This window comes from Mesocricetus auratus, unplaced genomic scaffold (assembly GCF_017639785.1).
Source record: "Mesocricetus auratus isolate SY011 unplaced genomic scaffold, BCM_Maur_2.0 Super-Scaffold_100676, whole genome shotgun sequence".
In the NCBI taxonomy this organism is placed as follows: domain Eukaryota; kingdom Metazoa; phylum Chordata; class Mammalia; order Rodentia; family Cricetidae; genus Mesocricetus; species Mesocricetus auratus.
Window position 1 is genome coordinate 62738685 of NW_024429266.1, and position 12949 is coordinate 62751633.

Sequence of the window (12949 nt, forward strand, 5' to 3'; positions counted from 1 at the left end):
TCTCCACTGAATGCATAGCTGTCTTCTTACCCAGGCAGAACCTCTTCATACAGCAAGTTTCCTGATGCAGAATTTGCACAGGCCTGCCTAGGGAGAAATTTATGTGGCTTTCTGCTCACATACAGATGGCCCTTGAGTGAATAAGATGCAGTGGTTCCAATTGGGCCGGCACCTTTCTATCTGTTTGGGAATGTTGCTGAACCCCTAGGAGGGAAGTAGAACACCACAGTTTCCAGACGGCAGTGAGTGCTATTCTTGCAAATCTTTGTGTTGAATTAAAAATATATATCATCTGGGGAAGAAAAAACCCCAGCTATCCAAATTTTATGGAGAGTGAGTTTCTAGTTCCATGTGGTTTTTCAGTTCCCCATACTGTTGTGGAATATTATTTTAAGATGTGTTACAACTTGTTTATACTATGGAATATTTGTTTAATGATACAAAGATGTGTTGTATTCTTTTATGTTGCATTTGTTTAACTCTGAGAAGCTGTGTTACTTTGCCTGTATAAAACACCTGATTGATCTAATAAAGAGCTGAACAGCCAATAGATAGGTATGGGAAAGGATAGGTGGGGCTGGTAGGCAGAAAGAATAAAGAGGAGGAAAAATCTGGAAAGAGAAGATTGGTGGCAAAAAAAGAGAAGGGGAAGATGACATCAGGGGCCAGCCACCCAGCTACACAGCATGGGATATAGAATAGAGAAATATAAAAGCCCAGAGTCAAAAGAGAGACTGGATAGTTTTAGTTAAGAAAAGCTGACTAGAAATAAGCCAAGCTAAGGCCAGGCATTCATAAGTAAGAATAAGCCTGCATGTATGCATTTGGGAGTGGGTGGTGGGGCCCCCAAAGAGCCAAGAGTAAAAAAAAAAAACAGCATCACCATCCTCTAGATATAGTGTTTCTGACTATTGTGATGGCAGGTGTGCAAAGCCTGGGATGAGAACATCCTTGTGCCAGCCAGCCTGAGGACTATGCCTGCTCCATCTTCCAAGGAGGAAACTTGCCTTTTCCAAGGAGACAAGTTCAGAACCAGAGAAGTTTCCAGCTCAATTGTTTCTTCATCCATTGAAACCTACCAGCTTTTCCCTGCTCTTGAGGAAAGCTGCCAAGTGCAGTCAGGACGGGAAGAAGCAGAGCGGGTCTCTGAGGAAAGTCAGAGGAGCAGAGTGGGGAATGAAACTTCATGGGGAGTGGGAGGCTAGGTAGAATATGTCTGTCCTAAAGTGTTCTATCCATGTCTCTCCCCAATGCATCAAAGAAATGGGTGGTTGGGGCAGCAACATCTTAACCAGAGTCAACATGAAATGTCTGCCCTGGATAAAGGCTAAACCAAGATCCCTAGCCACTTTTATTTTTAAAGTAGCCCTAGCAACCAAAACTAATGAACTGGGCTGAAAATATGGAATGTCAGTGTGGTCAAAAGAATATGGCTCTATATTGGATTTGTTTTCACGAAGGAACAGTGGCCCCAGCAGCTCAGTCCCTTTGGGTCCTAGCTGGAACGTATCTCTGATGGGTGACACCTACATGCGGTATATAACTATGAAAATACAAGAGATTGGAGAATTATCAAGAAGGAAAAAGCACGGCATTAATTTCATCATACCTGAAAGTACTTATTGATCACCTACTCAGTAATGGCAGCTATGTGAGGTAACTAGGGAGAAGACAAAAATACTTTTAAAATGAGACAAAGCCTCTGATATTAAGAAACTCAACCAAAAAGGCGTTGGTGGCACATGCCTTTAATCCCAGCACTCGGGAGGCAGAGGCAGGCGGATCTCTGTGAGTTCGAGGCCAGCCTGGTCTACAGAGCGAGTTCCGGGACAGCCTCCAAAGCTACAGAGAAACCCTGTCTCGAAAAACCAAAAAAAAAAAAAAAAAAAAAAAAAGAAATTCAGAGGCTGAGAAACTGTGTGTGTGTGTTGTGTGTGTGTGTGTGCACAAATGCACACACCTAAGTACACACACTTGAGTGTGTATTAATATATGTTCAGAGACCAGAGGAAAACTTCCGGTATTGTTCTTCATTCACCTTCTTTGCTGAAACAGTCTTTTATTATCCTGTAGCCCACTAAGCAAGCTGAACTGGCCAGGGAGCCCCAGGGATGTACATGTCAACTTCCCCAGCACTGGGATTATAGGCAGTAGCTACCATTCCTAATTAAACAAACAAACAAAACCCCAAAACATGTTTTGGAGTTTTACTCTGGTCCTTGTTCAGCTGAACTATCTCAGCCCTTAGATGTCATTCATAAGATACTATTATGCTAAAACAAGGAAAGTTCATTCTTTGGGAAAATTCAAAGGGGTAGTCCTTGGGTACAGAAGAGCTCAAGGTGTGGTTCTGTGTTTTGTGGGGGATTTGGGTGGAATGAGTATGCCATTTGGGAGGAAAATATTTCTTTGAATAGTTGGTTTTTAAAACTTCAACAGGTATTTATTTGGCTCCAGATAATAACAAAATCTGTCTATTAAAAGTACCAGGGTAGAACCTATGATTGTAGAAACCTGAATCTGCAAGAATTTTAATCTAACTGGAGGTAGAATGCTTGGTTAGTAAGTGTGAAATTCCAGATTCAATAACTTGTACTTGAAAAGAAGACCTGAAGTCACTGTAGTGATGTCTGGAGACACATTTTCTAACATGACTTTCATGAAGTGAAGGTCCTAACAGATGAAATAATGCTCCACCTGTAAATAAACCTTTGATACTTCAGACTCAGGAAAATGAACTGTCTCCTTGGCCATTAGGAACCCTGAAAATCTGAGCTCCATCCCTGGGACGCACATGGTGAAAGAGCCTTATTTTGTCCTCAGCCTTCTACAAGTATAGCATGGAACATACATACATGCATACTAAACAAATGTAGCATAATAAAAATTTCAGGCTCAGTCAATATACATTAGAATTAATTACATCTCAGCAAGATAACTTTTTTTTCTATAGGTTTTCATTTGTAATAACTGTCTGACCAATGTTCAGGGAAAGAAGTGATCTAGTATCAGAGAGAATGAGAAATGTTTGCTTGAGGTCAGTGGTTAAAAAAACAACAAAAACTCTATCCAAGCCTGGACCACTGGGAATAAGTGGCTTATTTTCATCATATTTGGGAAGCAGATGGTGCACTGTGAGACAACTGGAAATCTAAACCCTCCTCAAGGAAATAATAAAGCAAAGCAAACTGTCATTGGGTGTCAAGCAACAATGGGTCACTTCATGGTCTGTGACTCTTTTTTTCAGGCAAATAGAGGTTTGGGAAATGAGAATTCTAAAAAGGTGCCGTTAGGGAATAAATGACAGCATGTTCTTATCATATACAAAATGCTTTTCTCTGTGACCAGATTCATAAAGGTTATTTTAAGAATATAGCAACTTGATTTTTTTTTACTGAGGGTTTAAAGGGATCCCTGAAACCTCTATTTGAAGCTGCTTTGGAAATGTAATTGGTTTTAAATCATCCTAGAGTTGTGCCAAGTAACTGTTCACAACATTACTAAGGATTCTGGGTTGCTTGAGATTGTCTTAATTTCTGAAATGTCCCTTATTTTAATTTATATTTTTTAAGTATAAATCCAAAAAATAATGGGGTAGAAAGGGGAATAGGCATTTTTCTTCTTGATCTAGTGACTCTGCAAAGAAGTTCTAATTACACAGGAGTAGTAACTCATCAGGTATGCTGAGACAATGACATTTAAACTTAATAGAAGAAAAAACAAACCTGCTGTTATTTGCATTGTATATAGTGTGTGTGTGTGTGTGTGTGTGTGTGTGTGTGTCTGTCTGTCTGTCTGTCTGTCCTGTGTGTATTCAAGCCAGAGGCCAATCTCAGATTTTCTTCATTTGTCATGTTCCTCCAAGAGTTTTGAGACAAGTTCATGGAGTTCAGCTAGTCTGGCTGTCCAGAGGACCTCCTGGATCCTCCAGTGTCTGTCACCTGAATATGGAATCTCAAGCATGAATCATTGTGCCTGGAATTTTTTAATGTGACTTCTGGGAATCAAACTCTGGTACCCATGTTTGTGTAATGATTGCTCTCACAACTGAACCAACTCTCCAGCCCTTTTGCCAACCTTAGTAGTCTACTGGGACACATTTAGATCATGTGGGCGCAAATTAATAAACAAGGAGTCAATGCAACACTGACCTTCCTATGCTGGTGGTGAAGTCTGTTCTGAGAAATGTGTTCTGGGATGAGCCCATCTTCCTGCGCAAAGCAGGAAGGATGCCATCACAACTCTCAGCTTCACTCTCACCAAGAAAAACATCATAGGAGACCTTCATAGAGGACATATTTAAAAACTTACCCTGATCCATGGGCCAGGCAGGTCTGAGAACCACATTAAACTTCATGTTAGGTTTATGTTAGCACAAATGTATGCACACCATGGAAAACCCTCTTTGCATCTTTTGTACAAACAAAATGAAGCATTAGCAGGTGGTGCTGATCTTTTTTTAAATTTATTTTTATTTTTAAGTTTAAATTTAGATTAGAAACATGGTTGGTTCACAAGTTAGTTCCAGGTCCCTCTCCCTTTCCCTCCCCTCCTCCCATACCCTCCCCCACAACTCCCCCATTATCCCCTCATTTCCCCAGGGAGGGTGAGGCCCTCCATGGGGGTGTCCATAGTCTGTCATTTCATCCAGGGCAGGGCCTAGACCCTCCCCCCAAGAGTTCAGGGTGAGAGTTCATCTCACATTGTTGGATGGGAGTCCAAAGTCCATGTGTATACTCAGGATGAATACTGATCTACTGCCCAAGGCTCAATAGATTATCTAGGCCTCCTCACTGACACCCACATTCAGGGGGGTCTTGATCAGTCCCATGCTGGATTCCCAGGCATCAGCCTGGGATTCAAGAGCTAACCCTTGTCAGGTCAGCTGTTTCTGGGGGTTAAACCAGCCCAGTCTTAATCCCTTTGGTCATCAGTCCTCCCTCTCTGTTACTGGCTTTCTTGAGTTCAGCTCCGTACTTAGCTGTGGGAGTCTGCCTCTTCTTCCATCAGCCACTGAATGAAGTTTCTGTTTCCCAGATTCTCTGGCCATGGGATTATAGGCTGGCACTCCCCAGATCTATGTCTAAAATCCATATATGAGAGAGTACATGCCATGTTTCTCTTATTGTGACTGCGTTACCTCACTCAGGATGGTTTCTTCTAGTGTCATCCATTTGCCTGCAAATCTCAGGATTCCATTGTTTTTTCTGCTGAATAGTACTCCGTTGTGTAAATGTGCCACATTTTCTCTATCCACTCTTTGGTTGAGGGGCATCTAGGTTGCTTCCAAGTTCTGGCTATTACAAATAATGCTGCTATGAGCATAGTGGAACAGACATCCTTGTTGTATGAATGGGCATCTTTTGGATATATCAGGTGGTACTGATCTTTTGAGAATTTGTGACATCAGTCCTGCACACAGCCCTTAAACCTAGTGGTTCCCTTCCCCTCCTTACCCCTCCTGTAACCCCTTCCTTTCCCTTTCCCCTTTCTTTCATTTCTTTCCTCCTCCCTCTCTATCCTTCTTTGTCTTTCCCTTTCCCAATTCTCCCTCCCTCCCCCTCTTCTCTCTTTGTTCTTTCTGCAAACTTTAAGTGTCCCTCACTGATCACAAACAACACAGTTGTTCATGGGCTCAGCATGGCCAAAACATTGTCCAATGTAAGTCCTTAGTCGAAGACTACATTTTTACTTGGAATATTTTCTCCTAATGTCAGTAAAGTCCAGTAGAAGGAGCTGCTGTATTTAGGTCAGTAAACTGTGTTTAATCCCCCCTCTCTATCCACCTAACCACAGTCACTTAAGTGAGCCATCTAACCTTTCACTAACTCAGCTTTCTCATCTTCCAAATAGATATTATGATATTTCTAAAGTACATTAAAATGATTAATAGATGAGAAAGTTCTTCAATGAGCTCTGTTCAATTTTGAGCAATTAATAATTTAGGACTTGAAAATGGGGTGGGGTGGTACCCTTCACTTTCCCAGATGCCTATAGGAAGCAGTGTTTTGTTTCTGTCATATTTTCAGAGGCCTGAATGGGTTCTGGTGATATCTCCAGAACCCCAAAAACCATATAGGAAAAACCTCAGGCTTGGCTGTGAATGCTTGTAATCTCAAATCTGGGTAAGGAGACATGGGCAGATCCCTGGGGTTCACTTGACAAGCTCTGGACCAGTGAGAAAGCCTATCCCAAACAAGGCAAAAGCATGAAAAATGACAGCCTAGTTTATCCAATGACCTCCACATGCACATAAGCGCACAGGAAGATACACAGACAGAGATACATACATGCATGCATGTACACTTGCATATTTACATATTTCACATAAACACATAAACAAAAATTCAGGTTCAAATGTCCTCAGGGTCTTCATTCTGCTGCTCAATAGTTATGTGCCATGTGTCATGGTACAACGGTGAACTTTAAAAAAATAATACTGTGCTACCCTGCTTATTATAATGGCCTAGCTCAGGTAGATTCATAGGCTTTTGTGAGCTCTTGGCTGTTTTTTGTCTGAATGAGAATGGCTCTCATAGACTCATAGAGTTGAATATTTTGTTTTTGGTAGAAGTATTTAGGAATGGTTAGGAAGTGTGGCTTGTTGGAGAAGGTCTGTCACTGGGGATAGGCTTTGAGGTTTCTAAAGCCCATAGCATTTCCACTTGGCTTTCTGCCTGGTGCTTATAGATCAGATGTGAGCTCTCTGCTACTGCTCCAGTGCCATGCCTGTCTGCCTGCTGTCATGCTCCCTGCCATGATGGTCATGGACTCACTCTCTGAAACTGTAAACCACAAACAAACTCTTGTTCTGTAAGTTACCTTGGTCATGGTGTTTTGTCACAGCAACACAACAGTAACTTAAGAGTGCTTATCATTCTGGAAGCCCTAAGAAATACAAGCTGCCTCGGTTCCTTTTTACTCTTAAACTGTTGTCATTTTGAATCCCTGAAAATGTATATTTCAGAAGATGGCTCTGAAAGACAATCCAAGCTGTGAGCAAGAGCACATTATAGGATCTGGAGAGATCACACAGAGGCCAGCAGCACTTGCTGCATTTACAAAGGACTGGAGTTCAGTTCTAAGCACCATATTAGGAGTCTAATACCATTTCTGGCCTAGGAAGAAGCTGTATTTACATATGCATATATACACAGACATTCGTGCCTACACATAATTCAATTTTTTAATAAACATTATGTTTTCTGGACGGAGTTCTGACATTCTGTTCTCACCTCTCCTGTGAAACTACTTGCTTAAATACATTTATTTAGTATGTTAAATTTACATATGTGTGCATGTGTATTAAGTTTAGCATATTTCCTTTATGCCCTTCTCCATTTTTACCTCAACCTTCTACAATTCCTTTTCATTTCCTTTGTTTCTTTGTCACTTCTGTTTTTCTTCCGTGTGTGTGTCTTGTATGCACGTTATTTCATGTATCTGTATTAAATCTAGGAGCTACAAAGGAGAGAAAACATGAGTTATTTATCTTTTTGAGACTCACTAAATTCATTTAATATGATTATCTCCTGTTGTTCCTGTTTCCTTGCAAACTACATAGCTTTGTTCTTCTTAATGGCTAAAAAAATTCCATCGTGTATATGTACCACATTTTCCTTACCCATTCCTTTGTTATTGGACACTGAGGTGAGTCCCATAGTCTAGCTCTGATAGTTCTTCAATAAACATGCTTCTGCAGGCATTCTCCTCTGTATAATTCTGACCTTTGAGTAGTTAGGAATAGGGCACAGGCCAGTGTCATGTATACAGAGTTGAAATATATATGAAATACTCCTAACCCATTGTAAGTATGCTCTCCTTTAGAAAATGAACTTACAGATATGAACTGACTAGTGAATACTAGCTTTATCTGTAAATCAATGTAAATATGAGAAATAGGAGCTGCAGTCACATAACACAAGTTGTCATTTATTCTAGGATGCAAGACATGCATGTGGGAAATATTTGTGCACTAAATTGAGATGGATTTAAGGGACAAAATGAATGATATAGAGGGTAAGAATTCAAAGAGAATGGAGATCAGCCAGGGACCATCTTGAGTGAAAAATGAGACAGATCTAGAAAGTAGGTGAGTGTCCCTGATAGAGGGCACTTAGAATGCAGTACAAAGTAACAAAGTGAACTCGTGTCCCAAGTGGAAGTGGGTATCACTCTGCTGGCCCTGGACCATAGGGGTTGTGTTTGTGTGTTGAAACAAAATACCCCAGGAAAATAACTTAAGGAAGGAAGTGTTTATTGTGGCTCATGGTTTAAAGATATAGACTATCACCGTGGGGAAGGTGGTAGGTGTCACTCAAATTCGGGGTGGATTCTCACCTCAGTTAACCTAATTTATAAACTCCCCCTCACACATACTCAGAGATTTCTTTCTGTGGTTATTCTAGATCCCATCAAGGTGATGATTGGAGTTAATATCACAGAAGTTTTAGAAGTAGGTATTTAAAGCCAAGCAGGTTAAAAACAATTAACATGTTGTAATAGAAGCTATATACATAGGTAAAGATGTTGACTGAGTTGGCAAAGTTGTAAAGCAATTTAAAATCAGGAAGAGAAGGGTTAAATATCTGCCAGTGAGCTGACACCATGAAGTTTTTCGAGACAGTTGAGAAAAGTGAAATAAATCTTTGTGTGCTGATGTTGGAGGACAACCATGTAAGGACACACACTGTGTTAATGGAGAGAATACATTTGTTAAATATCTGTTGCTGTGTAACATATTTTCTATGATTGAAACAACCATCCTGCAGAGAAGCTCCATAAACACGAAGTAAAGGACTCAAACTAGTTTCAGGATGTCCCTAAAACAAACCAGATTCACCAGTCCCCTTGCTGTCAGAATAAGCAATAAAAACTTAGAGTTCCCTTTCAACAAAGGAAAGCCACACTGTCTAGAAGAACCAGACAAGCAAAGCTACAAAGAGTCTGAGTCCAGAAGAGCTGCATGGTAGAAGCATAAACCAGCCAAGCTGCTTGGAGTTTAGACCAACTGAGGCACCTGGAAAGTGCAGTCTCCAACCTGTTGAACTGCCTGTAGACTGTGCAGTAAGCTGCAGGTTCCCGGTTTTATGAGCCGTCATCCATGCAGGGATGGGTTTTGGTAATACAGTTGTCTTTGAGTCATTTCTGTTCCTATAAGTAACCCCAATAAAACTCATCAGTTCATCAAGTTGGACTTCAATGGTATCGATAGTTTGGTATTTTATAAATTCCTTATCTGGGTGAGTAGATATGTGTCTTGCATCTCCCCAGGAAAAGTTTTGTCCCACAACATGTTGACTTTCAAAAATTGAAACTGATGCTTGCGGAAGATCGATGTGAGATCTTGTATTGAATTAAAAGTAGAGATTGTAAGTAAAGAGAGATGCTAGGAGCTGTGTGCATGTGAGTACAGATGGCCAAACCAAGAGTAGAATGACGGCAAATAACATCACGACCCTCCTTCCCACGTGCCCTTTCTTAGTTCCTCCCTCTCTTCCCTTCCTCCATTTTTCCCTCTTCCTCCTTCTACCTTTCCTCCCCTGTCCTCCCCTCCTTCTCTACCCCTTCTCTTCTTCCTTCCTTCCTCCCATTCATTCTTTCTTTCAATTAAACCCAAAGCTTTGGATATCTTAAATGAAGATTCTACCCCTGAGTTCTGTTCCATAGCCCTCCAATTCTTAACTTAGGAAACAAAGGAGAGGGGAAAGCCATTCCCTCATTTAAGGTTAGGAACTATACCCCAAGAAGAGATGACTCTGACAGTCCTGTATTAGTGGAAAGCCATCTTGAAGAATGTGTTCATGCTTCTGTTTCTTAGGATGGAGGAAACTGTCCGGAGTCTACTACAGAACCAACAGTCTCCAGAGCACAAAAGGGAAGACCCTTCCAAGATCACAGCCTACGAGGTACAGCATGTTTCTGACTCTCTGGTTTCTTCTTCTTGCTGGGAGACATCACGTCACCTTTATTTTGAGAAATCTTCAACATATTTGTTTAACCCAGTGATTTCTAAAATTCCACCTTGAAAGAGGTCATAAATGTGCTTTCAGGGTTGGGAAGACATCGCATGGTCCTGTTTCTTGGGAAGTGAGAGGTATATGTGTTATATTCTTGGGGTACATGAGAGAGATTTTCTCAGATGTTGACTTGAGGAGCAGTTTCCAGAGATGAAGACCTAAGGAAGGCCTGAAATGTAGAAAATGAAGTTTGGGGCACTCCAAGATGAGGAAAAATGTAGCTAAGTCACAAGGGTCAGAGGTTTCAGCCTAGGCCTGAGGAGGCTATGCATCTCAGAGTGACTGCCAGGAGGATGCTGGGGCTCACTGGATGGCCAGCCCAGGCTTATCAGTGAGTTTTCCAAGTAAAACTGCGCCTCTGCCTCAGAAACGAAGAGGAAAAATAGGATGATGAAAGGAGACACCCAGGGTGGACCTCTGGCCTTCCTATGCACACACATATGTGAAATGTGCATACACACACACACACACACACACAAAAGATGAGGAATTCTATGAACTCCAAGTGAGGTCATTTGTTTTCCTTCAAAAGTAACTAATAAAATATGTTTTCAGAAATTTTTCCTTTCTGTACCTCAGTCTCTCCTCCTAGAGAGTTAGTATCTCCTCCTAGAAAAAAGGTAGTTATTAATTTGAATTCAAGGTACCCAGAAGGGGGTATTTTGTTCATTGCACTTTAGGTTTTATGTTCATCTATGAAATGGGAGAGGATCATGAAATGCTGTATGTTCTCTCAGCAAACACTTGGTTTCTGAAATGTATAAAGATGTCACGGGGTAGCAGACAACTGTGTAAGATGTACCTGACCATCCTAGTGGGCCTCCTGGTTATTCACCTTCCTCATCAAGTCTCGCACTGAATTTGGGAGAATGGTTGGGAAATTTGTTGCTTCAATAAGGGATGTCGTCACCTCACCTGACTCAGGTTTCCCAACTTGCATTATTTCCCTGGAAGAAGCAACAAATCTGTGTGAAGGTCCAGCCTCTGTAGTTTGCTCAGCTTTCCATTGTGTGTGTGTGTGTGTGTGTGTGTGTGTGTGTGTGTGTGTGTGTGTGTGTGTTTCTGAGGCTTTTATTGTCATTTACTGTTGAGTAGCAGAACCACAGCTCCCGGAGTTTGAGGTTCACACTGCATCCATTAAATATGGTCAGATTTTCTTTGCTGGGTACCTTCCCAGGTGCATTGCATAATGTAGTCCTGCTGTGAATTATAACATGCCTTTTTCAATGTGAATTCTTTCAACGTAGGATGGCCATTTCTGCCTAGCCGCTGAAAAATGCCCCCATGGTAATTGTTTTGTGAAGTTTGCCATTGTGCACTTCTAGGCATTTCTTTTTCATTTGGATGATGTTAATGACCTCAAGTTTTGTGTATAAAGCCATCTGTGTGCAGGTGCCCGTGAATGTGAATGTGTATAATACATGCATGTGTATGCATATGTATCTGTGTGTACATGTGTGTACCTGTGTATATGTGTGTACTTGTGTGCGTGTGTACTTGTGTGTGTATTTGTGTGTGTGTACCTGTGCTTATGTGTGTGTGCATGTATGCATGTATTGTGCACACACATGCATATTTGTGTATGGAAGTGAGATGTACCTGTGTGTGCAAGTGTACATGTGTATATGGGTACATGTGCATATGTGTGCACATGGAGGCTAGAGGACAACCTTAGCTGTTATGCCTTAGGCTTTTTCCAGTGTGCTTGCTTGAGACAAGGTCCCTTACTTGCCTAAAACTTTCCAATTCAGCTCTGCTGGCTGGCTTGAGAGCCCCAGAGATCTGCCTGTCTCTCCTTCCCCAGTGCTAAGATTACAAACACACAGCCCCTCACCTAGCTCTGTACATGGGTTCTAGTAAGCCCAAAAGGCCTTGTATGTGCCAGCCTCTAGAGACTATCACTAGCCTAGGATTTCTTTTACTGAGTCATTCTCTAGTGAGCATGACTTAATATAGGCACAGGGCAAGAACCCTGTGCCTGCCTTCCTAGTGTCTGCAGCCCAACTGTCAGGGTACAAACAGTTGGTACTCTGAAGTCTATAAAAGATTCTTGTATGTCTAACAGCCTCTAAAGTAGATAATCTTGTGGCCCTCTTAAGCTGGTGCCATAGATACCTTTTTGACTCTTGCTAAAATTAGAAGTAAGTTCCAGATATTTCCAGGTTGCAAGTGTGGAATTAAACCGAACCACTATCTGCAGAATATTATGTATGTGTGTAGGTGAGCCCCTTCATACAACCCAGATCAAAAAGTCACTGTTTCAGAATTAATATAAATAAATAGGGGCTATGGAGATGACTCCTTTTGTAAAGTAGTTGTCCAAGTGTGAGGACTTGGACCATCCCTAACACCCATGTAAAAGCCAAGTGTAGTATAGCACACACTATCATTGCAGCATGGAGCTGGGGGCAGAGTCATTTAGGTCTCTAGGCTCCACTGGCAAGCCAGCAGAGCCCAATCAGGGACACCAGTGGCAAAGAGACCCTGACTCAAAAAAAAAAAAAAAACAGTGTACGTGGCTTCTGGGGAACAGACGCCAAAATTGATCCCTGACTTCCATGTTCAAGTACACATACATGTACATGCATACCTATATATGCTATTCAAATTAACTACTGAGTAATGAAGTAGAAAGAAAAATGAAAACTCATGAACTTGTAAGCCAGTGTTTGCTTGACACTCATTTTCACTGTAGAAGTGGCAGTTCCTGAGTGATGGAGCCATTATCCGTATGTGCAGAGAAGGCACTTGTGCACCAGGGACAGAATCATTTCTTTGGGGAGACATGTGAGACATGAGATGCTTTCCTTCAGAGGAGCCCCGGTGTAAACATCTGCTTCCCTCTTGCTTCGTCTGGCTCTGTGGCCCTTCTCTCTGGATGATCCAGGCTTTGTGATACACCATGTTGCATCTTCTTGCCTCTTGGGCCA

At 41.6% G+C, this 12949-nt stretch overlaps 1 protein-coding gene across 4 annotated transcripts in view; it reads left to right on the forward strand.

The window, feature by feature from the left end:
* Nckap5 (NCK associated protein 5) overlaps positions 1-12949 on the forward strand; it is an 831052-nt gene that overhangs the window by 450266 nt on the left and 367837 nt on the right. For all 4 annotated transcript variants that reach the window (XM_040738960.1, XM_040738961.1, XM_040738962.1 and 1 more), the window contains one exon: positions 9821-9908. In XM_040738960.1, coding sequence (XP_040594894.1) covers positions 9821-9908 — 88 coding nt within the window. The remainder of the gene's footprint in view (positions 1-9820; positions 9909-12949) is intronic.